The sequence below is a fragment of the Lutra lutra genome, chromosome 1 (genome assembly GCF_902655055.1).
Source record: "Lutra lutra chromosome 1, mLutLut1.2, whole genome shotgun sequence".
Lineage (NCBI taxonomy): Eukaryota > Metazoa > Chordata > Mammalia > Carnivora > Mustelidae > Lutra > Lutra lutra.
In genome coordinates this window covers 66,707,456-66,734,208 of record NC_062278.1, presented here as the reverse complement: position 1 = coordinate 66,734,208, position 26,753 = coordinate 66,707,456, and the positions used below count along the sequence as shown (strand labels likewise).

The 26,753-nt window shown below is 41.6% G+C and overlaps 2 protein-coding genes and 1 long non-coding RNA gene across 3 annotated transcripts in view; 2 read left to right on the top strand and 1 right to left on the bottom strand.

Annotated features, from left to right (window-relative positions):
- Positions 1-13,254, top strand: part of TMEM39A (transmembrane protein 39A) — a 30,795-nt gene extending 17,541 nt beyond the window's left edge. Inside the window, 7 exon segments of the mRNA XM_047725698.1 lie at positions 1,384-1,538; positions 5,710-5,741; positions 5,744-6,057; positions 6,843-7,030; positions 8,953-8,990; positions 8,993-9,072; positions 11,924-13,254. Of these exon segments, the coding sequence (XP_047581654.1) occupies positions 1,384-1,538; positions 5,710-5,741; positions 5,744-6,057; positions 6,843-7,030; positions 8,953-8,990; positions 8,993-9,072; positions 11,924-12,157 (1,041 nt within the window). The 3' untranslated portion in view covers positions 12,158-13,254.
- Positions 9,308-11,286, top strand: LOC125097738 (uncharacterized). Its single transcript, XR_007126600.1, has 2 exons — positions 9,308-10,842; positions 10,947-11,286. It is a non-coding gene; the product is annotated as an uncharacterized LOC125097738 (long non-coding RNA).
- Positions 13,255-19,600: 6,346 nt separating the features above from the next.
- Positions 19,601-26,753, bottom strand: part of ARHGAP31 (Rho GTPase activating protein 31) — a 118,626-nt gene continuing 111,473 nt past the window's right edge. Inside the window, exon 12 of the mRNA XM_047725690.1 lies at positions 19,601-25,555. Within this exon, the coding sequence (XP_047581646.1) occupies positions 23,120-25,555 (2,436 nt within the window). The 3' untranslated portion in view covers positions 19,601-23,119. The remainder of the gene's footprint in view (positions 25,556-26,753) is intronic.

The window sequence follows — 26,753 nt, the reverse complement described above, 5'->3', positions numbered from 1 at the left end:
GGTGGCTCTGTCGGTTAAGCGTCTGCCTTCAGCTCACGTCGTCATCCTGGGGGCCTGGGACTGAGCCCTGCGTCAGGCTCCCTGCTCAGTGGAGAGCCTGCCTGCTTCTCCCTCTTGCTCCACCACTCCTCCTACTGTGCGCAGTCTGTCAAATAAATAAATAAAATCTCTAAAAAAAAAAAAAAAAAAAAAAAAAAAAAGGAAAGGAAATGGAGGCGATAGAGTAATTCCAGCCACTTAAATGCCTTCCTTAGGCTTTGACAGGTAAGGTACATTGGCATGAGGTATGTATCAGGGGAATGATAAACAATTATTTGCCATACTGTTACTGAGAACAGTTTGAACCTTCTCTATGGTGTTAATTCAACTGCTTTTTTGCATTTATAAATAACTACATAAGTGCATATATATTATATATGCTATGTAGTATATTGAGTAATTAAGAAATGAGTAGATGAAGGACCTGAAAAGCTCCTTATCCCCTCCCATTGCTATGGACCCTACATAATTTTTTCCCCTTTCTATGTTCTGACACTGCTGTTTTGAGGTTGTAGGAATCTGCCATTTTCCCCTGTATTTTGCTCATTCTCTTCCTAGTTCATTCTGAAAGAAAATAACATTGCAGAGCTTCATGTTTAGACAAGTATGCTTTCTTACTATATTTAATCTGTCTTTAAAATGTGGGATTAAGGAAAAATATTTGAATAGCTGTCATACAAAGTAGTGGAAGTGATTGTCCATTATTTCCGTGTTTGCAAAGTCAAAAGAGAAGCTTTTATTTTTATAAGGATTTGTCAGAGAAGATCTGATTATTTTTTGAAGGTTCAGTAATTCATTAAATATTAATTCAGCAAATAGTTTGGGGGGAGGATTCCAAGGAAAATGGGACATTGTTGCTACTATTGAGGTTATTACAGTTCAGTCCAAAGTCAGATAAATTAATGGTTCAAGGCCTTTACAAAAAAATTACCTGGTGGATTATTAAAATATAGGTTCCATGACTTAAAGTTTTGTTCCCTGTATCTCGTAAGGAAAGGCAGTAGGCATTTTCAGGTTCAGTAAGCAGCCCAAGTAATTTTGATGAATGTGGTTCATGGGTCATACTTTGAAGCCCCAGTGTAAATAAATTAGACAATGTCATAAGAACTTAAGGGAGGTCTGTATGAGACACTGAATACAAGGAAGAACCAACAAACTGCCTGGAAGAGTCTGAATCTTTAAAAATAAGCAAGATAAGTGGGATGGGGCAGTTTTTTTCTTCTTCCTCCCCCCTTCCCTTTTTTTTGAGGGGGGCAGATTTCCACCAAATCTAATTCCTTGAATTGCATTGCTTTGTATAAGGCCATTTATAAAATGTTCCTTTTGGTGATTCCAAACTTTCAGGCCACTAAGGCGGGTGCAGCATCTATGATTCACTACATGGTTCTGATATCAGCTCGCTTGGTGCTACTCACTTTATGTGGATGGGTACTTTGTTGGACCCTCGTCAATCTCTTCCGGAGCCATTCAGTCCTCAATCTCCTTTTCCTTGGCTACCCGTGAGTACTCCAGTTTTACCATTTTATCTGTAAGTTTTTAAAGAAATTATTTGGGTCAAGCAAACAACACTACAAAAGTGAGGAAGGTGAAATTCTTCAAATAAAAGCCAAAAAAAAAAAAAAAGCTCAGAAAATTGGAAAAAATCAGTGGGTAGGGTGACTTATAATTTATTTTCTACACTAGGTTACAGTTGGGACAACAGGGGTAAACCAGGACTGTCCCAAGAAAACTGGAGAAGTGTGATTATTCTACCAATGGTGAATATTTTAATTGGCTCTCTTCATCAAATGAAGTGCCTAAGCACTGCATACATCGGCAGTGTATAGTTGTATCTTATTATACACATGGGCTTTTAAACTCTTCACAGAGTTTAACTTGTATACTTTGGGCTAATACTTTCTTCATTGGATGTTAGTAGGTAGCTACCATTTTTTGCTGTTATATGCTGGGTACTGGGCTAAGTGTTTATAAACATCACCTCATGAAATCATCCCCATAACCCAGAAGGCTGTGTATTTAGTCTGACCTAACAGTTCCAAAGTACTAGTGGCTTTAAAAAGTTAGAAGTTTATTTCTTTCTTCTGTAAAGTATGTGTGTAAATCATCTTGGGGAGCTGTGGCAGCTAGCTTCCATGGTCTTGGGACCCAGGCTCCTGCTGTCTTTTTTGGTCCACTCCTCCCTAGCTGTATAGAGTATAAGGGAGGGTAGAAATTTGTCTGTAGCAGAACAGCTGTACCTCAACTAAAAATTCTGTTGCAGCGGAAGAGCAGGAGAACAGTGGCTCTTGGCAGACAATTAGCAGGCTTCGCCGCAGGTAAAGAGAGATTAAGAGAATAAAAATCTTTCCTGTGGTCAGACAATTAGAAAGACTTGGGTCTTTGTGATTCCGGAGTTCTTGTTTGCACCATTCCTCTATAATCAGTAGTTCTCAAAGTGTGGTTCCCAGAAGCGCAACATCAGCATCACCTGGAATCTTTTTGGAAATAGAAATTCTCAGAATCCACCCCAAATCTACTGAAACAGAAACTCCAGAAGTAGGACCTAGCAATTTGTCTTTTAACAGGCCTTCCACATGATTTTGATGCTTGCTCAAGTTTGAGAATCATTGCTTTGTGTAAGCATGGGTTTTAAGTAGTTACGTGACCTAAAGTCAAGGCGTAATGGGCAGGGATGGCAGGAATAGTCTTTCTGTTGGTTGTCCCATGGTTGGTCTAATTATACTGTTTACTTATTTATTTTTCCAATTATATTGTTTAATTATTTAAGGCAATCATCAATTCAGTTCATTAGTATTACCCTTTTCCCTACAAAATGAACTCTATATTAAACATCATTTTCCATGATTCATATTTATTATAAGGTATATATTTTACATCAGTTATTTCTGTATTTCTAGATTAATATTTCAGTTTCTTCAACTTCAGATGATTACATTGTTCTGTTTTCTGAACACAGCTGGTTGAATCAGGTTTAACTATATTTGATTTAAAGGCTAAATATGGATATATCAAGGAATATTTTGGCCAGGTTTAAAAGGATTACCGTGTCAAAATAACGAGCCAACTTTTTCATTCAGTTGAGGAATATAAAGAAACTTACTTATTTTTTAAGGCTCTCCACACCCCTGTAAAACAATGAAATAGCATGTAATTTAAACAGATTTTAATGTTTAAAGTTATTGCCTTCACTTTTAAGTTGTATAATCTTTATCTAACTTAAATTTAAAAACAAGTGTAAGAAGTTTTACTAGACAATGGCAGTAACTACATCTTTATTTTCTTAGTTATTCATAGATTAAAAAAGTAACTTTTTACTGCTTTTGTTTTTTGTTTTGTTTTTGTTTGTGTTTTAAACTTGATTCTCAGCTAGCTTCTCACTTTAGGGTAGTTAGTCCAATGACTATGTTGTAGCTCTTATATTATCTTGAATCTATACACTGTTTTCTGTAACCTCTGCTGTTACATTCTAAACTTCCCATCTGGTCTTCTGTATCCATTCTTGCCTTCTTCCTTTCCATTTTTATATAGCTGTAATGCTTTTCAGATGGAAGTTGAATTATGTCACTAACCCTCTTTAAAATTCTTTAATGATGGGACACCTGGGTGGCTCAGTTGTTAAGCGTTTGCCTTTGCCTCAGGTCATGATCCCAGCGTCCTGGGATGGAGTCCCACATCAGTCTCCTTGCTCGGCAGGGAGCCTGCTTTCTCCCTCTAGCCTCTGCTACCACTCTGCCTGCCTGTGCTCTCTCTTTCTCTCTCTAAAAATAAATAATAAAATTAAAAAAAATTTTTAATACTTTAATGAATCATTTCCTTTATCCCCCTTACCTCACGGAGCCGCCAAAGTCCAAGCCTTTGATGCTACCTTCTAGTTTCCTCCTCATTCTCTACTGTATCAGTTATCCATTGCTATATAAGGCTGTACAAACAGCACAAACCCATGGTAGCATTCCACAATATTTTTTATTGTGCATATGTTGGAGTCAGCTGAAGTCAAGCAGCTCTCCTGGTCTTAGCTGGGTTCACTCACACTTGAAATTGATCGAATGACATGAAATCAAGCCCCAGAGTGCAAGCCCATTTCAGGCTTCTGATCACATCATGTTTGTTGACATTCCGTGGGCCAGAACAGTTGCATTGTTGAGCCATCGTAGGGCTAGGCAGGGTCACTTCACACCAGAATGAGGGCTGTGCAGTAAGACCTACAGGAAGGGTTTAAGAAATGGGGCCGTGTTGCAACGGCCACACACCCTAGCCTCTCGGTCACCTCTACATGTGGCAGCTTGTGTTTCAGCAATATTGAGAGGTTTCGTCTTGCCTTCACGTTTTGCACATGTGTGAGTTTCTGCCTATTGCTTCTTTCATTTACTCCTTCCACACTACTACTCAGCGCACATTCACGTAGATTGCGGAGCTGCTAACCATCCTCCTTTATAGTCATAACAAGCTTGTTTTCTCCCTCCATAGAAAACTATAAATAGGTGAATTTGTTAATATTTTTATAAAATATATAACTATATAGGGAATCTTTTATTTGCTGTTTTTCATATCTGAATTTATGCCAGTGAAAAGACCATTTTATTTATAATACATAAGTCACAATGTGGATATTACTTAAATGAGGACTGGGAAAGTATTTAAAAAGTTTTAAGGAACCAAGGTTGAAATAACTATAAGAAGTTACGAAAAGTCTCAAAATATTAAGTCCTTTGACCAACTTAGTCTACCTGTAGAAATTTATTTATTATACTCTAGAATTTTTTTTCATTAATCCATCAGATATTTTTGAGTGCGTAGCATAGTTTCAGCCACAATTCTAGACATCGAGGATATTGCAGTGAATTAAGCAGACCCAAATCTCTGGTACACAGAACTTAGATTGTAGTAAGGGGAAGATAGGCCAAACAAACAAACAAGCAAAAAAACCACCCAAATAAAAAACCTGAAAAATATGTAAAACATATGGAGGGGTAAGATCTCTGAAGAAAAATAACCAGGCAGGGGGGAACTTAGGAGTGCCTGTAGGATTTGGGGGTGGGTAATATAGTGAGGAGGCAGGGGGAGTCCCTCACTAGAGAGGGAAATTGGAAGTGAAGGGCATACCATTTGAAAGTTACCAGATGGACACAAAGATCATGGAGGATTTTATCCATACATTCATATTTATGGTAATGCAAAGTAGGAAACCACCTAAGTTTCCAACAAGAGAGAAATGGGTAAATTAGAGTGCATCTGTATGAGAATTATAGTATCTTTTAAAATAGTTATAGAAAAAAATATGTAATGATATGAAAAAAATGCTCAAAATAGATACCCATATATAACACACTCAAAAGTTACAAAATGGTTTATAACTGTAGAGACTAAACATAGAAAAAAGTAGGAAGTTTGTGCACCCAGCTGTAAAAATTATAAAAAGCCTTCACTTTTTTGGTGTTTTCTGTTTGTCATTGTGATTTTGTAGTCTTCTATTAGTCTCAGTGAATGTATATATTGCCTTCGTGGGAAGAAATTCAGAACTCCCTGATGATGAATTCCTGTCAACAGAGTCCCTATTCTGTTACGTTCATCCTTGTGAATCATGACTGTTTTACTAACATAGTTATGTTAGATCAGATTTGATCATAGGTGGCATCTGTGTCTCATTTTCATATTTACCGTCTTCTACAGATTTGGTTGTTTATGTTCCTCTCTGCTGTTCCACCAGATAGTAGAGCTCATCTTCTTCTCACGACTATAACTACATGGGTTCAGCATCAGGCAGTAGAAGAAAGTGCCTCAACTGTGGGTGGCTTGGCCAAATCCAAAGACTTCCTCTCCTTATTGCTGGAGTCTCTGAAAGAACAGTTTAATAATGCCACACCCATCCCCACGCACAGCTGCCCCCTCTCTCAGACCTCATTCGCATGAAGTGGAATGTCTGAAAGCGGATATTTCAACCACAGAATCAAGGAAGTTCTCTTCAACTCCCTCTTCAGTGCCTACTATGTTGCATTTCTCCCCCTGTGTTTTGTGAAGGTAAGTGGTTCCTTTTATGTGCTTCCTCGATTTGTGTGTGAATGATATAAACTGGGTATTTCTTATTTAATCCCCCTTTTCTCTGTCTCCCCTTTGGCAGCCTGGATGGTGGAGTTCGGCTGCATCTGGAGTGCACTAATACCGCTCCTGGTTGGCGGATAGGTATTTCCATATATGTGATGCACCCGTGGTGGTCCCCTCTTTTTTTTTTTCTTTCTTTTTTAAAGTTTTTTTTTTTTTTTTCCAGTTTCTGGGGAAAATAAAGTTTGTGTTTATACTAGAATCAGTATGTAGTAGCTTAAGAGGATTGAGGTTTTAATACAATTCAGCCTACTCTAGTTGATCTTAACATGGTTAATCAGGAGTTTCCTTGGATTTAATCTAACCTTTATCTAAATTTCAATTTACTTCAGTGGAAAAGAAAAATGGTCTGGATGTCACTTGGGCCCAAAATCTTTTGGGACATTTTAGTGCCCTTTCTTCACCCATTGAGAAGCACATCTGCAGCCGGAGTGGTCATTTACAGAGGGCACTCACCTCTTCTAGAAAGGAAGCACTTAAAATATAATTGCCTCTCCCTCCCATCCCTAATTTGTCCAGCCAGAAAGTCAGGTTGAAGGATTTTGGAGGACTCTGCTCTTGAACTTTCTGCACGGACAGCAGGACAACCAGTGCATGTGTGACTCAGTGTGGCATTTGTCTGCAGGGCGTATGTACACGCAGCCATCCCTACCTTCTTGCTGAACAGTGCATGAATCATTTCTCCCTCTTCTGATCTCTTCCAGAGTACCCAGTACTATGACATGCGCTGGTCATGTGAGCACCTCATTATGGTGTGGATCAATGCTTTTGTCATGCTCACCACACAGCTGCTGCCATCTAAATACTGTGATTTGCTACATAAATCAGCCGCTCACCTGGGCAAGTGGCAGAAGCTTGAACATGGGTCCTACAGCAATGCTCCACAGCACATGTGAGTAGTCTCGAGGGTAAAACCATATAACACCTTCTACATGCTGCTGATCATGTTTATTTGCTTTGTATGTCATTCTTGTTCTTGGCTTTGAACATTTGATTTTTAGTTTTTTGTCTACATGGAAGCTTGTCATCACTCTAAACTGAACACGGAGGACATTAACCCATTCCCACCACCATCCCCAGTCCCTCCTTAAATGCCTCCTACCTTTCAGCCGCCCGGTCACCCTGGAGTGTGAATTTGTTTCCCAAGCTGTAATAATGGAGTTTTCTTTCAGTTTTAACCCTTTGCCCAAATTCACAGAGTCATGATATATTTTTAATTTCTCTTTGGAAGACTGTAAGATTCATCTTCTCCTAATTGCCACAGCTAAATAGTTGCTAGCTAATCCTCTGACACTCAGGCAGCTAGAATTTGCTTCTCTCATCTCTTCTTTCTAACAAATGCAAATTTGTTCTAATTTTCCTTGCTTGCATTTTTTATTATCTTTTTTCTTAAACATGCTAATGAATGTTTTCCTGCTTTTCCCATATTTAAATGAAAACTGTCCCTAATTGAGTTCACACTGAGTGTTCCTCTCATCGTGTCCCCTTATCAGTCATTTCTCTGCATGGTCCCTATGATCCAATATGGTTAACTTTAGAACCTTTTTGTTCCTCTCACTCTTTCCCTTCACCATACCTTCCTTTCAGACCTGGACCATCTTCATCTTCCTCCCTTTTATAATTGGAACATTTCACAAATTTCATCACCTAGAAATTCTTTCCTAATGAAGTGGGACAGATTGAGGGGACTTTCTTTTCCCCTCTCCCCCCTCAGAGTCCTCCCTTCAATTATCTGCCTTGATGTCTGATACAGATTAGCACAGGCCTTCAAGCCCAGGAACTGAAAGAGATTGGGCCAGGCTGAAAAGAAACCCGACTGTGGGCAAAGGACAAATTTCAATAAAAATTGAAAATACAATCCACAGTACTAGTACTGTACATCTTCAGGCTCCTGATGGCACATGGCCATGAGGTGTATCATCACTTTAATGCTGGTAAGTGTGAGCAAGGCCGACGGAACATTTTCTGAACTGGGAAAACTTCAGGGTGCTAGACTTTTTTTCTTTTTTTTGTTTTTGTTTTTTTGTTTGTTTAACATATCTAAAATGTTGTCCCAGTTCTTACCCTAGGAAACTAACATTTCCAAAATCAGGAAGAGATGAATTAACTTAGATTTTTTAAAAAACTTAACCTGAAGATCCCCATCCCTGCCCCAACTCCATTACATTGGTGCTGGAAACAATGAAGCTTCTTCCGTAACTTCTTTTTCCTAGAGAAACTTCTATAAAAATAAACCAGGAAAGCGGTAAAAAGTAAAATCTGTGTGTCAGTACCTTGTGTGTCTCTCTTCTGTATAGCTTCACGCATATAGGAGGCATTTGAAATATGTGACAAATAGACTGATTTTCTGTAGCTTTTTGGGATTAATTCTGCAGTAAATATCCTGCTGATTTGACAATATGTTCATTTCTCCACTACTTTCACTACAGTCCACTTTCTGTTCTTGTTTATTCTCTCTAGCATTTCCATCAATAGATTTTGCTCACTTGGGGTTGAGATGACAGTCCATCTGATTACACTCGGTTTTCTGGCTCATTGTTGCCTTACACATTAATTTCTGCTCATTCTCCTGAGCCCCATAAGTCCTTTGACACTGAGTTAATCATATCACTTTGCAGCCTCTCTACTGTATAGCAATGAAGTTATGATAACAAAGCCTTCCTAACTCTTTCCAGTTTGTGCAGTGTATCCTTAGAATTCAGACAGATGAAGCCTTGCATACTTAATTCCTTCTTAGAAATGTAGTGGGCCTTGCCAGACGCTGTCTTATTTGTAATTGCCAACATGCTAACATTGCATTTCTTTCTCCCTTAGTTGGTCAGAAAATACAATATGGCCTCAAGGGGTGCTGGTGCACACAGCAGATGCTTGTATAGAGCCATGGGGCCTTACAACGTGGCAGTGCCTTCAGACGTATCCCATGCCCGCTTTTATGCAAGTACCACTTATTTCTTTTCAAACATAAACTTAGTGGTAAGTGTCAGGAGGCCACTATGTGTGTAAGCACCTAGCACAGTGTGTAGCACATGGTAATTACTATCACTCTAATACTGGCCCTTGTCTTTTGGAAATGTGTTCTTTTTTTTTTTTTTTTTTTTAAGATTTTATGTATTTATTTGAGAGAGAGAGAGCGCAAAAGAGCACAAGCAGGGGGAGCAGTAGAGGGAGAGGGAGAAGCAGGCTCCCTGCAGAGCAGGGAGCCCGATGTGGAATTCAATCCCAGGACCCTGGGACCCTGAGCCGAAGGCAGACACTTAACCATCTGAGCCACCCAGGCACCCTGGGAATGTGTTCTGAAAGGCAGTTTGAAGATCAATACCATTGTCCCAACTGCAACAGCTTAAAGTCATATTGGGATTTGTTTTGTCTAGTATTACCTGGAACAAGTAGGCAGTTATTTAAGACTTCCCTTTTTCATCTTACAATTTTTATTTGTAATAGTTTGGTTTATTGGTATCCTTATGTTGTGTTTATGTGTCCTTAAGTGATATTTAATATAGTAATAATGTAATGGGTTTGGGTGTTTGGGTTTTTGTTTGTTTGTTTTTGTAGTTGTCCCATGTATTACCTCCCTAAAGTACCTTGACTTCTCTTTTGAAAGGAAGCAAATGCCATGATCTCTGGCCTTTTATCTTTTCCTGGATTAAAAGGAGAAAGGAGGAAGCAGTAGACATCCATTAAACCCAGCTTCTATCCCATTTGAATGTATGCCTTGGATTATGTCTATTGGTCTTTCAGTTTTCCTGGAAATTCTGACACTAGAGGCAGAAGTATTTATTTATATGGGAAAGGCTAGCTAGCTGATCAGTGGCAGTGGGGAAAAGACGTGCATGCAGGGGACTGTTCATTGTGCGGTGCATTGCCTTTGAATAGAGATTATAGTCCAAAAAAGAATTGGAGATCTTTTTTTGAGATACTTGAATCTCATCCTCCCTCCCTCCCAGTTCCTTGTGAGGGTACACAGGCCTTTCTGGTTCTGCAGGTGTTTGCTGCTAAGGGCCTTTCACTTAAATACTAGGAACTTCACATCAGGGCTGGATGCTTAAAATACAGTTGGGCCAGGGCTGGGGTGCGGGGGGAGGCGGTTGGTAGCAGAGGACAAGGTGAGGCTGAGAGGAAGCATGGGGCAAGTACCAAGGCCCTTGAATGAGGAAACTAGGGAGGAGCGGACTTAAGTCACAACCACATAAGGATTTGGTTTCTACACAGATTACTTATTTCAGTCAGCTTTATTCCATAGGCCATTAATGACTTCTTTGGCCCTAGTAAAAGAAACCTATAATACCAGATATGCTACTGGAGTTTTCTGCTTGGAAAATAAGTATTTCCTTGCTAGTATGTTGGATAGCTGAAGAGTCAGGTGAAATCCAAAGAATAAGGATTAGGGAAATTAATTTATTACTGATTTTGCATGACCAAACAGGTAAATCAGTGCTTCTCAAGTGGTCCTTGGGCCACTTACATATAAATCACCTGGCTCACCCTTTAATTCAGGGTCCCAACCCCCAGACTTCTTAATCAGAATGTCTGAAGAATTCCAGGAACTTGCAGCATTACCTATTTGGAAATGATTCTTAGGCATACTGAGTTTTGAGAACACTCATTATAAAATGTGCCGACTGCCTATAGCTATTAGAAGTTAAACCCTTCCTCACCTTTCTACTCATTCAGTTTTGTAGCTTACTGGCACATTTAATTTTAATTGTTATAATTGCCACAGAAACCTCTTGCCTGAGTCCTTTTGGAATATGAATTCTGAGCCAATTTTATACATTGATATTACTGGATATCAATATACTATAACCTAGCTTAATAGGTTAAACATTTTCTTCTTCCTCTCAGAGAAGGACCTGAAGAACCTGGCTACCTTTCAGAGCTGTCTGACGGTTTGGCTTTATTCTCACATTTGAACTTGAGGTCCAAATTAGTTTATTTAGATCTGATATAGTAACCATTGCCATAGTTTGCAATCTGTTTGCCTTCTATCTTTCTATTCATAATATGTTTTTATTAGTAAACCAGAATTTAACCTCTTAGAGTGAAGAATTTGGTGGAATGAAAATAGTGAGCAGCCCTGTTTTTAGCCAGACTCTAATTTTTCCTTCCTTCCTCATTGTCCTATCTGTGCACCCTGCTTCTCAATATCCAGAAAAAAACCCAGCAGAAATATATGGTGTAGAGGATTTTAGTCAGTAATGATGGTAGGTAAATGGTTTAAGGGAAAATTAAGAAATTATTGTTTTGATATTTCAGCTTATAAGACTTCCCCTCCCCTCAGACTTGTGTAGTGTTTATGTCTTAGACGAGCACACAAACTAACAATGATTTTTATTTTTTTAAATCATTCATTTTAAATGGCTTTAAGTACCTATATAATATCTTCAGTTTTGCCTCTTGACTTGCACAATCTAAAATATTTCCTAGTCAGTCCTTTATCTAGCCCTTGTCTTAGATAAATGTACTTTTGATTATCTCAAATAAAATATATACCCAAGATAAGATAGAATTTAAGAAAAATGTTTAGAGGCAGTTCTTTTAAGTGTGATCCTTTTTCCTATCTCAGGACATTTTGAAATAAAATTTATTTTATTATTCATTGAGCAAAAAGGAAAAGGTTTGGTTCGCTACAGCAAGAAATAGCCTGATTGATGTTCAGTAAGCAGATCTATATGTTATGGCACATAGGAACCTGTAAATATGAAATTATTTTAGGAGAAAAATGTGAGAATAACTGTAATCTTTACTTTTTTATGAAATAATATTTTGCTTTTCACCTTCCTTACAGTTCCTATTTCATCGTCCATTAAGGCTGTTAAATCTGCTTATCCTTATTGAGGGCAGTGTCGTCTTCTACCAGCTCTATTCCTTGCTGCGGTCGGAGAAGTGGAACCACACACTTTCCATGGCTCTCATCCTCTTCTGCAACTACTATGTTTTATTTAAACTTCTCCGGGACAGAATAGTATTAGGCAGGGCATACTCCTACCCACTCAACAGTTACGAACTCAAGGCAAACTAAGCTGCCTCTCAACAATGAGGGAGAACTCAGATAAAAATATTTTCATACGTTCTATTTTTTTCTTGCAATTTTTATAAATATTTAAGATATTTTATATTTTGTATACTATTATGTTTTGAAAGGTGGGAAGGGTAAGGGATATTAAATGTATCCACAAACAAGGTGATGTGATCTTTCATGTGTTAGTACATTTGAATAATAACACAGGATGAGAGGTGTGCCTCTCCAGTAAAGAGATTGATTTGTTCATATGGCTCTGGAATAACTCATTCATTTACAATACATCTCCTGTATCACTTGACACCGTACCTTCGGTATGTCTACTTTCCCAGTCCTCTCATATCTTTAATCCTCAGTTGCCTTCCTGCTACAGAACGGAGATCAGTGGAGTGCCTGACAGCACTATTCTCTTTCTCTTTGGCTGGCTACCAGTATTGGAATACTTGGGGGCAAAGCGTGGCTTATGGTCCTGGCTGGGACTCTCTCGTTGCATCATGGAGGAAAACTCAGCATTTAGTTCTGCCCAATGACATTCAAAAAGTATTTACGAATAAGGTCTATCCTGAAACTCAGGCGATATTGCTGTTATGTTCCCTGTTCTTTCACTTCTTTCGCCTCTTAAGATTTTCTTTAATTATTAGCTGTTTGAAATGATAATTTTTAAGGCAAAGTCTTTAGAGTGCCCACACCCAGGAAGAAGAATGTATGACTGGACCAGCGGGAGAAGATGATGCAAATACCATGTGGGCTGGAGTGTGGGCAGGCTGAGATCCTGCAGCCTGGAAGAATGGGCCAGTCCTCAGCTAAACAATCTTGGATACAGTCTGAGCAGCAGCCCACCTACAACGGCATGTTCGGAGTTATAAGCAGAAGTGAAATAGAAGAAGTTACCTTTTGTCCCCCGATAATTTGATCTGTGCCTAAAATGTATGTTTTTAGTTTCAAATTCCAGAACCTCTGTGTTTGTGAGCATTAACCCTTGCCAGTCCATGTCCGTATTCCTGAGAGGTGATCTTAGTCAATTGATGTCACTAGTCATCTAAACTTCTGAGGCCTTGTCTTGAGAGCCTGAAATATATTCTCATATGTTTTCTGTGCTTGGTTTGGCTTTTTCACACTGTGAACTTTTTGGTGAGACACAATATGACTTATAAAGTAAAAAGACCAATCATGTAATTTCATAAACTGGCTCTGAAAACAATTCTTACAGAAGCATTCCCAGCAGGTTTTCAGCAAGGCAGCACAATGAGGGCTAGGGTATATATACAGCTACCCAAGGTGACTTCTGTATTTAAATTAACCATTGTTTATGTAAGTATTTTGATGTGTATACTTTTTTTTTAAGTTACACAATTTGGCAGTTTGAATCTATTTAGCTATTTAACAAATGCATGTTGACCACCAGGCACCATGTTAGGCACTGGGGATATGGACAGCAGTGAGTAAAAAATGCAAAGGCCCTGCCTTCATAGAACTTACAATGTGGGGGGTGCAAGGTGTGCCATAAATAAGTTTACATATAATGTCCCTGGTAGTAGTAGTAAGTATAGTAAAGAGAAAATAAATCAGGGCAAGGAAATAAAAAGTACTAGGAGTAGCATTGCTAGAAGGCATCTCTAAGAAGGTAATTTCTGAGCACAGCAATGAAGCAAGACTAAGCCATATAAATAGCTTTGGGGAAAGGCAGTGGCCTAAGGTGGGAACCATTTTAATATATTGGAAAAATAGCAAGGTAACCACAGTGTATTGGTTGGTTTCATAAATGGTTCAGCCTAAATACGGTAGTTCTCAGAGTGAAGGAGGACAGGAAAGTTACCATTTCAGTATTCTTTCCTTAGGGTCTTAAAAATAGGCTTTCTTTTGACTAATACATTTTCTTTCTTTCTTTCTTTCTTTCTTTCCTTCTTTCTTTTTTTTTTTTAAGATTTCATTTATTTGAGAGAGAAAGAATACATGAGTGGTGGAGAGGGGGAGAGACAGAAGGAGAAGCAGACTCCCTGGCTGAGCAGGGAGCCCAACTTGGGCCTCGATCCCAGAACCCTGGGATTATGACCTGAGCCAAAGGCAGATGCTTGACCGACTGAGCCACCCAGGCACCCCTTGACTAATAAACATCTTGATGAGGTTACTTGACAGTTAAGAGCAAATTGGGTGGTCCTGACATGAAGATGTCTCATCAAAATGGCTCCAAGTTGGTTTTGTCACTGAAAGATAGCCCAGATAACTGATTACAAGAGTAGTCTGTAGTAGATAACACCCGCTCTGGTTTGACCTTGACCATAATCCTAAACAGGATGGTACAGGAGGACCGGATGCCAGGCTGGCTAAACAAATGAATGAGGATAAGAAATAGAAGCTATTTTGGGGTATAGGAATGAAGAAGTGCCCCCTCTCTTTTCAGATACGACAGCATCCGGGAGATAAAAGTTGCAGTTCAATGTGCTGGTACGCATTTCAGATGCCCTTTTAGGAGGTGCCACATTCAGATGGGGAAGAGAAAAATTACCAGTGACCTGTGTATCCTACTACTTACAGATCATCTGAGAGAAAGGACAACATCATCTTTGCTTAGTGATAGGAGATCCATACTCAGTAAAGGATGGCCTTTTGGTGGTTGTTTATATACTGAGAAATTAAATGGTATGTGGAAAAATGGTATATAGCAAAAGACCAGTTGGGTGAACTTTGGATACAAGAAAAGGAAGGAAGATGCTCGACCAGCTGTTAGGGTGACTTAAGGTAGGTAAGTAGAGGAAAATAGTTCACAGGCATGAGCATGATGGAGATGTTCCTCAGTATCCTATTTATTCTGATTCCATGTTATATTCCTTAAGCTTCTTTCCCCTCCCTATCAAATCATCACCCCACTACCCCTTTCCCATTTCTATTTCCTGAGCAATTATTATGTACTGGACACTGCTGGGTGCCAGAGATAGTGACGTTTAGAGTTGATTAATACAAGGCAGGTAAGTAAATCAATAATAACAAAGGGGTGTTCGGAAAGGAAGTATATACAAAGTGCAGAGGTGATGCAGAGAAGAGTCTCCAACTTTGCTTGGAATCTGCAGTGTCAGGGAGGACTTCACTGCAGCAGTAACACATAGCATTTTAAGGGAGGACTGGGAGAATACCACATAAATGAGGGGGAGAGGTTGCATGCAGGGGAACAGGATATACAAAAACCCAAGGTATGGACTTGCACCAGTTCTTAAATAACTAGTTCTTAAATAACTGGACTTGCACCAGTTCCTAAATAAATAATGCTAGAGAAGTAGGCAATGACTAGATTATAGGAGGACTCAAAGTCCATGTTAAGGGGTTTGAACTTTTATTATCTTCTAGATCACAGGTTCTCAAAGGTGTGATCCTTGGACACTATATCAGATCTACTAGGTCAGAATCTTGAGAGTAAAGCCCAAAACTGCCTCTTTCACAAACACTTCAAGTAATTCTTAAGCAGACAGAAGTCTAGGAATTAAAGACAGCTAGTGAAAGATTTTCAATTTAGGACTCATGACCCAGAGGGTTCTTAAGTCAGGAGTTCTCAAAATATAATCTCTGGATCTGCAGCAGCAGCATCGCCTAACTGGGAACTTATTAGAAACAAGCAATTTCAAGCCCTGCCCCAAACCTACTGAAGCATAAACTGAATAGAACCCAGATGTCTGTTTTAACACACTCAAGGTGACTTTGATGAGATCCACTCTCCTATATTAGACAACTTTGGCAGCAATATGTCCAATCGGTTTGGAGAATGGACAGGTGTCAATGAGAATGCAGGGAGATCAGTTACCCAACCATTTAAAAAGTCTAAGAGGTGAGAGGGCATGGGGTGGGTGTCACCACTGTGTGGGTGATAGAGAAAGTGGAAAAAAAAGAGGACAGAATTCCTGGTGAATAACATTAAGAGCAGAGGAAGAGGAAGCTTTCAAATGAACAAGACTAAGGAAATGGAAATCTAAGACAAGGTGAACTAGTGTTGCAAGGAAGAAGTGATCAGGGGTGCCTGGGAGGTTCGGTTGGGTGGCTGCCTTCATCTCTGTTCATGATCTCTGGGTCCTGGGATCAAGCCCCATGCCAGGCTTCCTGCTCAGCGGGGAGTCTGCTTCTCCCTCTGTGGGCATGTACTCTCTCTCTCTCAAAATCTTTAAAGAAAAAAAAAATGAACAGTATCAAATAAGGAAGTTAAGAGACTGAGAACTGACTGTTGGATTTGGTTATTAGATCATTGGTGACTAGTAAGAGAAATTTTAATGGAGCAAGGTGGGTGGAAGTCAGGTGGTTGGTCCAGAGTAGTGAATTAGAATGAAGAAGTAGTGAAATTAGAAAGTGTTCTTGGGAGCCCTTGGGCAGAAGGGATAGCAATTTTTTCTGAGCTAGGAGGGGGGTTAGATACACACGTACATGGAGAAGGGGAAGTGATTGTTGGAGGCGTGGGAGTGGAAGAAACATCTAACAGCAGAAAGTTGTGAAGTAAGAGGCAATTTTGGTGGTGGGGGGGGTCAATCTAGGAGGAGACTTAGAATAGTGGAATAGCTTTTGTGAGTTTGGGAATGAAGGTACTGCTGAGGTGGTAAAACCATAAATTTTCAAAGGCTCTCTGGCCACAGTTTTATGATTTTTCTCTGGTCTAACCCAATAGATAATTAAGAGTGGAGAAGATGGGTGGTAAGAGTCCTGGTCCTAGTTTGGAGGTTCACAAAGCAGGTATGGCTGAAGTGGTCAAGGGAGTTAGTGGTGCTGGCGGGGAAGAGTTGAGATGCTGTAGCTTGGGGTCTGGAAAGGCTAGGGAAGGAAGAAGTCTGGTTGGGCGTACTGTCTGTCGGAAAGGGTAGGGGTGGGCCAGGCATTAGTAATTTTGAAAAGTCAAAGGAATAAAGGAGCAAGGATAGGAGTTCTGAGAATGGAATATGAGAGTTTGGGATCACAGAGTTCTGGATTGTGAAACAGCATAATGTGTAACCCTGGAGGCAAATGGCCAAAACTGAAAAGCGGTAAAAACTGTAAGCAACTGTGCCAAGACTGTGGAGTGGGTTTTCCTCAGGAACACTGAAATCATCCAGTAGGATGGTGGAAACAGGAAGCTCAGTGCCAAAGACTGGGAGATCTGGGACGTTGACTACATCATGGCCACAGAGAATGGTAAAAGTAAAAATAACTCGATTCCATGAATTGTGGTAATGAGAGATTTCTGTATGAGGTGGGAAGAAGCAATCATGTGGAAACAAGTGGGAAATGAGAACATCATCTCTGCAATCTGTAGTCTGTGTAACAAGGGAGGAATGTGTAGCCTTCTGTGTAGGAACAGGGGTGCCCTCAGGTAAGCGTCAATTTTCGTGGGAGTCCAGGAAGTGGAAGCAACATTCAGGGAAAACACGAGGGGTGTGAGAAGAGAAGACTCCAGAGGAACTGTGGGATAGATTAGGAGTGAGGGCAACTGTGTGCTGCCAGTTGGGGGGCAGTGGGCATGGATACAGGAAAGAGAAACAGCTGAGTGGGGATCTGGGAGTATGGAGGAGAAAAGGCATTTAGGGAAGTAATGAGGTATGACAGGAGCAGGCCCGAGTGGCATAAAGTTCTAAGAATATTGTTGCCAGAATGCTAGTGTTTTTATCCCTTTGGCAATGGCATTTCTCACTGGCAAATATCACCAGATGGTAAGCCTCTGTTGCATGATTGTTTTTTCTAAGGGCCTGTGGTTTAGACCTGTTGAGGGCCCCTCTTCGTCTTTTTTGTGATAATATATACCAGGATTTTGCTGCTGTTGCTTTTTTTTTTTTTAAGATTTTATTTATTTATTTGACAGAGATCACAAGTAGGCAGAGAGGCAGGCAGGGGCGGGGCGGGGGGTGGGAAGCAGGCTCCCCGCTGAGCAGAGAGCCTGATGCAGGGCTCCATCCCAGAACCCTGGGATCATGACCTGAGCTGAAGGCAGAGGTTTAACCCACTGAGCCACCCAGGCACCCCAGGATTTTGCTTCTTAAACGTGACCATTAACATAATCATTGAAATGAGAGTAGTCCCCCTTAATTGGTTGACTCAAGTAATAGAAAATTTGAGTTCCCATCTATTAAGATGGACCCACACACAAAACTCCCTAAGCTGCGGACTTTTGAGAAGCAGTAGGTTTTTTCTTCTTAGTTTTCATGACAATATCCATTGATTTACACTGGGTATCTTAGGTAATGTATGGGATTATAACAGTAAGAGAAGTTACAAATATTTGACAGTAAGAGGTAAGTAAAAAAAAGAACAAACTTACTGAAGCAACTCATCAGGACTTTGGCTGTGAGACCAAACCTTGAAGTAAAAACTAACATCAATCTAGAACAATGAGCCTGATGCATATAATCTACTTTTTCTAATACTGATTTTGGTCACCCCACGTCCTCCTCCTCTAGTTTATAGTGCCATCATAAGCATTATCATTTATATCATTTATTAGAATACATTTTGAAAGCATAACAATCTTTTAATTACACTTAAATGTCTACGGATAGGTTTAGTATTTATATTTTTTTAATGAATAGAAAAAATTTGATTATATCTTTGGAAACATTCGTCAAGCTCAACAAGCTGAAACCTTGTGGATTTCTAGCAGATGCCTTTGAAAAAGTGCTTTACCTTGCAGAATTATAAGCCAGGAGTTGCCATGGCATTAAGTTATTGCAAAGCATTGTGAGCCATCCAGAAAAACGCATGGCTACACCCTGCATGGGTTTCTTACACTAAGCTACATCCTCTTTCATCCTCACAGAGAAGTGATTTTGCACTGCCCATGAACCTCAAGGCTGCTAAATGACCTACTGTGTGCCCGTCCATCCGTGGTGGCCCCCAGTTTTGTACTATCTGGACCAACACTGATCTCAAGCAATCACTCTTCTTCCATCTCCTATGCCTCTCCATGCTTGGAAAAGTGCCTGCTCCCTCTTCTGGCCTGACTTTGCTAGAGAAGGTGTTGACAAATGAGGACACATCCTTTGTCATTCTACATTTTGAGCTGACCTGGAAGTGCCTAAAATCATTCTCCTGAAATTTAAACCCAGGATTCATTTTGTCATCAGATAGGACAAGCTGGGGTAGAATGTGGTCCTACTCAATCCTGGTGGAAACTGGACCTGTCCTGAACCTCTCTCACTCCAATTCCAGACCAATGAATCTTACATTCCCACTATATTTTCAGGCTTTGAAATGAGACCTGTGTAGACTAATGACTGTACCACCCAATTTTACTCAAATGTGATCAGCATGCTGAATGTTAGACACGAAAGTAACAGCTTATCTTGACCTATGACTTCATAACCAATACAAGTTAACCCATTTTGTGATGACGGAAGTCTCTGAAGCTCCCTCCCCAAGAGCATGGAATGCTGGTAATTACCTGGCTCATTAGCAGAGACCCAGCAAGACTTAAAAACTAAACCAATTCAGACCACACGCAACTTCACAACTCTTTGTTCTTGATTACCACTCTCACATTTTTTAAGCAATCAGAGCAAAATTCTCAATGCCTAAGTGTCTCCCTAGTACCTTCTATTGGATTTGCAATTGTTTAATTTGATTAAAGTCAGTAGGTAACTTGAACACTATTAACAATCCTATTAAAAGATGCTAGTTGCTACATTTTTCCCTTTGAGCTTTCTTTTGGTAATGTAATGGCTCTAAATCTTGCTCCTGTTTATGGACTGTTTCATTTGCTACCACCCCTCTCCCTTTTTTCATTAGACTCCAAGGATTTAAGAGTATTAAGGCACCCAGGGCAATATTACTAAGCTTTTGATAAATATTGAGGAGGAGGATGCTTACATTTTTAACTTATACAGAACCCAGAATTTGACTTGGCCACTATTTTGAATTTTAGGGCTTAGATCAAGCTGTCTTAATGGGGTTTTTGATCAGTTTTCTTCACATTCCATCTGAAGCAAAGAATAAAACCCAAACTCCTCTATCTGGTCCATTTTGGTAAAAAAAAAAAAATGGGAAAAATAGTTGGCCTAAGGCCCATTTTGCCAATAAATACAGATTATTATCTTCTTTAGCAACCACTAACACTGAAAGAAAACTTTAGGAGATGCATGCATTTTATTTCAAATTTAACATTTAAAATCAGCCATCCCCATTTTGAGGACTGGTAACTGGTTTGAAGGAGCACTTGGGAGAATTTGATTTTGTAGCCCTTTCTAGAGCACCATGCAGATCCACCTAAAAACACTGCCCTTGTCCTGTCCGCTGTCTGGATGGAAGCAGGCATTTGATTTCCATCCAGCCATTCTCAGGGGGGTCTTTTTTCAGTCCCAAATGAATGACCAAATAGGTAATCTTGGGGCATTTGAGGAAACAATTTCAGGGGAGGAAATCTGAGTTCTCTTTGCCATGAAATGGAATTTCCTCGGCGTCGGGTTAGCCCCAGCCCACAGGAAGCTTATGAATGTGTTTGTGACAGTTGACAGGCTGGGCTGTATTGAAGTCCACACTTTAGCCGTGGGACACTGATCGAGAAGGTGAGTCAGCTTCCACAGCTTTCCGGATTCACTGGCTTAGGAAAACTCAGAATAGAGACTATCTCCAGACAGTTGTCATTGGGTCTCATGACAGCATCCACACACCCACACTCCTGAAGACGATGCTACAAACAAAAGACGTCAGTCTATGGGGCATGGCAGCCATTTAACAATCTGCCTAGGAGCCTCCGGCAGAACTCATGCATTAAGGTGTACTTAGTGGCTTCTCAGTCTATCCCCGAATAAAATATATCCTCTAAGCATTACAAACAAAAATTCAAAATAATCATAAAATAGTTTAAATACTTCATTATGTGGCTCAGAGTTCTGATGGTGAAGCAAAGTCCAGATCCTTTCCTCTCTCACATTCTAACTGGAACATGGTCTTTATCAAAGCACAGACACCACAGTGTACTGCGATTGGGATAAAGCCTATCTGCCCACATTTTCTGATAAGGCAGGAATGTACTTTTCAAATCTCCTGAACATGGCCTTTCTCATCTGTCACCACTATATTTCTTCACCTTGCTTGCCCAGGAGGGAAAATGCTGTACCCCAGCACTTTTTTTTACGGGTTGACATCCCATTGGCTGGACCCATTGGTCCAGGGTCTCGCTCACCTAATGAGAAGGCAAGACACTGAACCTATTAACCGCTCCCCTTGCTCATTCACCTCAGTGCCCTCTGAAAGGAGAACTCGTCAGCTGGCCTCCCAGTTACCCCTGAAACAGACACTGGCTTAAAAGGTTCAGCACAAGGTTTCAAAACTGTAAGGTTTATCAGGGAAGAAGGGAGAGAGGAATATGGATCTGTTGCAGGGCTCCACCTCCAATTCTCCCTGGACGAGGTAACTTCAGTTCAGCCCCTACCCATCCCACCGGTGGCCTGGATTGTGAGGTCTGCTGAGAGGTACTGCTAGCCCCTAGAGAAATTTCTGCAATGACAGAGCTTGTGGACAGAGTTCAGCCAGACTTGAACCTGAAAAGATGTGCACAGAGCTAGAACAGGTCTGTTTTAATTTCTTTCTGAATAAAATTGTTGTGTTAGAAGGTTTGAAACCATTGATATCCTAATGGGTTTTGCCTTGAGAAGGGCTCCTGTGAATCCCTTTTTGGGAGAGCACCAAAAAGCTACCAGTAGGTTCTATTAGTTCTCCTTCCTCTTACCGGCTGAAAAAGAAAGAAGCACTGAGGTTCTATATAACTGAAATAAAATCACATTGGTTTATTGCTTCTGCTTGCATGTAGACAGGAGAATGGCCTAGGGTGGGTAATGGATGGGGGGGGGGGTGTTATGGGATGGAGAAAGGTGCCTCAACTCTGCTCTGAGTAATGGAAGAAGCGGGAGAAAGGGAGGTACCCACTGGCTAAAATGAAATACATGTTCCAAAGGGCATTTCTCCCCAAGTGACAGAGATGGTCACCCTGTTGGGGCTCCCTCCTTATCCTCTCCTGTACTCTCAGCCTAGTGTGGAAGGACAGGGAACCTGAGCTAGAAGTGTTTTCTACTAATGCCCCATCAATTTAAACACACTGACTTTGGAGCATAGTTCTACCTATGCGTGAGGTTGTTCTCTACGATGATATCCTGTCTGTGGACTCTGATGGAAAGAACACAGATCACTTCACTGTTGCATACCTAAGTGAAAATTCAGCACATCTCATTGACGTAACCTTCAGCTCAGCCCCCAGTCTGCCCAACCACTAGATTTATACATCAGAGGTCAGGAGAATGGCAGAGTCCCCCCAAAATAACAAAAGCCACAGCCAGGCAGTCCTCTTAGATTTTGCCAGTCATAGAATTTGCTCTTGTGTATAGATTCTGATTTTCTACGCTGATACATGCAACCATCTCCCACAAGTCTGCAGAAGTTCCAGGGAAAGAGCATGGGCACCTTTACCCTGTTGGATCTGTAAGTGTACATTAGTTTGCACTTCCAAATCTACTTCTGTTCTGGAGTGTACATGTGTACAAAGCTTATCAGAAAACTGGTCTAAAAGAACGCATGCTTTAAGGAGCATTAAAAAGCGTGAAGGAAAGAGGAGGCCTTCCAACCTCAACAGCAACATTTTCCAACACAGGCAAAGGATTTCTCTTTCTTTCAAAAAATGTTATTTTAGCCAACTCTCAACAGTAATAGGTAATGACAGTGTGGGAGAAACACAACTCAGAAACAACCCCAAATCTCATTGGAAGAAAGCATTTCAGCTTCTTCCTTACCTGACCTTTCCCACCTGCTGTTAAGGACTGATCTAAATTTCATTTCTTGGTCCTTCCCTTGACCTCTCTTATGGCAAATGGGCTAATTAATAAATGGTCAAAAAGCTGAAGAAAAAAAAGAGGCCAAAATAAATCCAAACTTGAATAACCTATGCCTGGAATAATGGCAAGTTGGCCCTGTAATAACTTCCAGATGATGAATCACGACTTTTTTTTTTGAACACCAGCAGGTGAACTGATGTCATTCTATTTGCCTCCCACTTCTTCCATCCAGAATCACTGACCTCCTCTGGGGCTGGTAAAAACAGCTGGTTGAGGTCTCTAGTCTTTGGCCATTCTTAGGGATGGTCATTTTATTCCTAAGCGTAACCCCTTCTGGTGTGACCCACGTGTTTTCTGCCAAATCCCCACAAAGAAGGCCAGGGGAAACTGTCTGGGTGGGACTTCTGATAGGGGACAGGAGAACCTTGGAATCTGTCACTGTGGAGGAAGGGGGTGGGTGGTCCATAATGGGGAAAGGAGGACTGAATAAGATAAGGCTCTGAGGTCTTCCTGGCCTTGACCTGTGGAAAGGTTTAGAACCCCCTGATGGTCGCTCTATTTTTGAAGAAAGAAGGTTGTCTCCGGAAGGCTCTGTCTCTGATGTACGCTTTCTGCATTGCACTGTTGCATCCTGGGTGGAGAGCAGGTTAGCCAAGACTGGTTCTGGAGGAAGGATGGGTCCCTCGCACATGTGGGATGTAGTGGTATCCATTGGCGAGGCCTCAATGGCTCCCATATCTTGCTTTGGCTTCTCTTCTTTTGGGCTTTCCAAGGAGAGAGAATCATCTCTGGCAGATTTCTGCGAGGTCCCACCAGTTGAGCTGGGTTCTTCCTGGCTCCTCTCCAGAGGCTGAACTCCAGTGTCCCCTGAGCTCTGAGATGGCAGGGGCTGTGGGATCTGTGTGTACTGAATCTTGGGTGGGATGACTGGGACTGCCCTAGCCTGGCACATTTTGACCATGAAGGAGGTTCTCACAGCTGACACACTCACAGGAGCTGAGTTACGGCGGCCCGTCAGGGCATGAGCCACAATGTCCAGGTCCTGAGGGTCCTGGGAGCAAATACTCCACGGGTCTACTTTACAGAGAGATGAGGTCATCCATGCGACTTTTGTGTCTCCTGGCTCAGAGAGCTGCATTCCAGGTGAACCAAATGAGGCCACATTGTCAAAACGAAAGAGGTCAGTGATGGGAATGGCAGAGTCCAAATTGAGGGAAGAAGGCCTGTTTTTCCCTTTTGGAAGCCCAGACTCAGTGCTCTTCAGCTGTAACTTTGGGGGATGCTCTCCACATGAGGCACTGTCTTGCACACCAGGAGAACTCTCTTTGCTGTTGTCTGGCCCAGGAACACTACCTTGCTCAATCTGAGGGCTGCTGTGCCCTTGGTGTGTCCCCTGTTCCTTTCCCTCTGCTAGGCTGCCAGGGCTGATTTCTGCTGATTTGGGCTGCAAACCACCTGGTCCCTTCTGGCTGGGAGCAGCCTCTGTCCCTCTGTCCCCAGAGAACTCTCTAAAGGACTTCAGGGTTTTCTCATCCCATCCAGTAATCTCTCTCCTGGGGGCCAGGGGCTGCAGAAGGTTGGAATTCCTCTCTGCTTCGAGGTTAGCACAGCTGCTAGAGGAGGGAGCCTCAAGAGTCCACTGGCTCTTAACCGTGGTTGTTTTGCTATCTAGAGAATGGCTCTGACGAAGGCTGGGCCTGTGGGGAAGCCTCCTCTCCAGTCGGTGGGTCTGGGGGCCCTGCACCTGGGCCTCCTGCACATCTTTCAGGGTGGGAGAGTGAAGGGGACTCGTTACCCACTGGGGCTCCTCCCAGGGCTCCACCATCTCCAGGCCATGCTGGGCAATGTCTGTCACAGTTTCGTCTTCATCACAGTCTGAGGGCTCCTGCACTGAATGGGCTACATCCCCCTCTCCTTGTGGAGAGATCTCAACCTCGCTTGTTGGGCTTTGAAAACCAGAGCCTTTTCCCTCACAAGCAGCATTCTTTGAATTTTGCTTTTCACTTTGTCCTAGAGAGGGCTCCTCCTCTTCCTCCTGACACAGGCTGGGGGTCCCAGGGCTGCCATTAGACTTCAGCTGGTCTGTGTATGGATTTGTCTTCAAACTCCTAGATGAGTCTTCTCTCTCAGGACTGCCCTTCGATAGCTGGACTCGAGGCGCCTCCTCCAGAGGAGTTGGAGGAGGCGCAGCAGGCGGGAGAGGAGGCGACAGATTCCCTGTGCCTTCTTGGCCCACCTTTGTTTGTAAAGAAGCTGTTTCAAATGGAACTATTTCCAGAGGAGCTAAGCTGGTGGGGTCCGGACGCGGGCCCTTCTCTGTCTCGGGTCTGAGGAGGACGCTCGTCGTCTCTAGCTTTTCTCTATTGGCTGCAGGGGAAGTCCCCTGTGCCGTCTGATTGGCTGGATCCTTAGTCCACTCCTCCAGAGGGGTGGAGCCTGGTGGTCTCCCACAAGACAAGCTCCCAGGAGGCTCCTGGGAAGCAAAAGCCGCCGGACTGGCCTCCAGGATTGGCTGAGTGGGGCTGATCTTTAGGGCAGGTGCTGGCAATGAGGAGAGCTCCTCCTCAGATTCGATGATCTTCAGCTCCTGTTGAATCTCAGGCCAGATCAGGGCATTGGCCAGGTCATCCTCATCCTGAAAAATATCAAGGAACGGATTATTTTAGAGCCAAGGACTCGTGGCCTTGACAACTGCACTATTTTCCCAGTGACAGTGAAGGGCTTGGCGCTGGGCCAGGCTGCACTATCCCAGCTACCTCATTACTAATCATTGTGGCTGTTTATCCAGGGCTTACCGCGTGCCATAACACATTCTAACTGCATGTTCTTGTTTAATTGTCCCAGAGATAAATACTACTATAACTACTCCCATTTTAGAGGTGAGGAGACCTATGTTCAAACAGATTAAACAATTTACCTAAGTCACACAGCAGCAGCCCGGGACCAAAATGCAGCTATGTCCACACCAGAACAGAAACACTTAATCCCTATGCACTGTTGATTTATAAAACAAACCAACCCCTAGTCTCAGTTAACCTCAGGTTTACCAGATGGCACACAAGAATGTGATTCTCCCTGTGGAATGTAAATGTTAACTCTTGCCCTGATATCTGCTTTCCAAATAAATAAATAAATACAGCTTTTCTTATTACCAAAGAAATACATATATCACATGGAAAAAAAATTGACACATGTTAAAAGAAAGGAGAATACAAAAACAGCAAAATCTTATATTCCAACTACCTACAGATAACCATTGTGGATCTAAAGAGGAGCCTCCTACTGGGTATTCAGCCCAAAGATACAGATGGAGTGTAAAGAAGGTGCCAAGAAGGTGCCATTTGCAGGCCAATGTTCCTAGCAGCAACATCCACAATAGCCAAACTGTGAAAAGAGCCAAGATGTCCTTCAACAGATGAATGGATAAAGAAGATATGGTCCATATATAAATGAATATTACTCAGCCATCAGAAAGGATTAATACCCAACTTTTGCATCAACATGGACGGGACTGGAGGAGATTATGCTGAGTGAAGTAAGTCAAACAGAGAAAGTCAATTATCATGTAGTTTCACTTATTTGTAGAATATAAGGAATAGCATGGAGGACATCAGGAGAAGGAAGGGAAAAATGAAGGGGGGGGAATTGGGGGGGGAGACGAACCATGAGAGACTATGGACTCCGAGAAGCAAAATGAGGGTTTTAGAGGGGACGGGGGTAGGAGGAATAGGTTGACCCGGTGATGGGTATTAAGGAGGGCACGTACTGCATGGAGCACTGGGTGTTATATGTAAACAATGAATCTTGGAACACTACACCAAAAACTAATGATG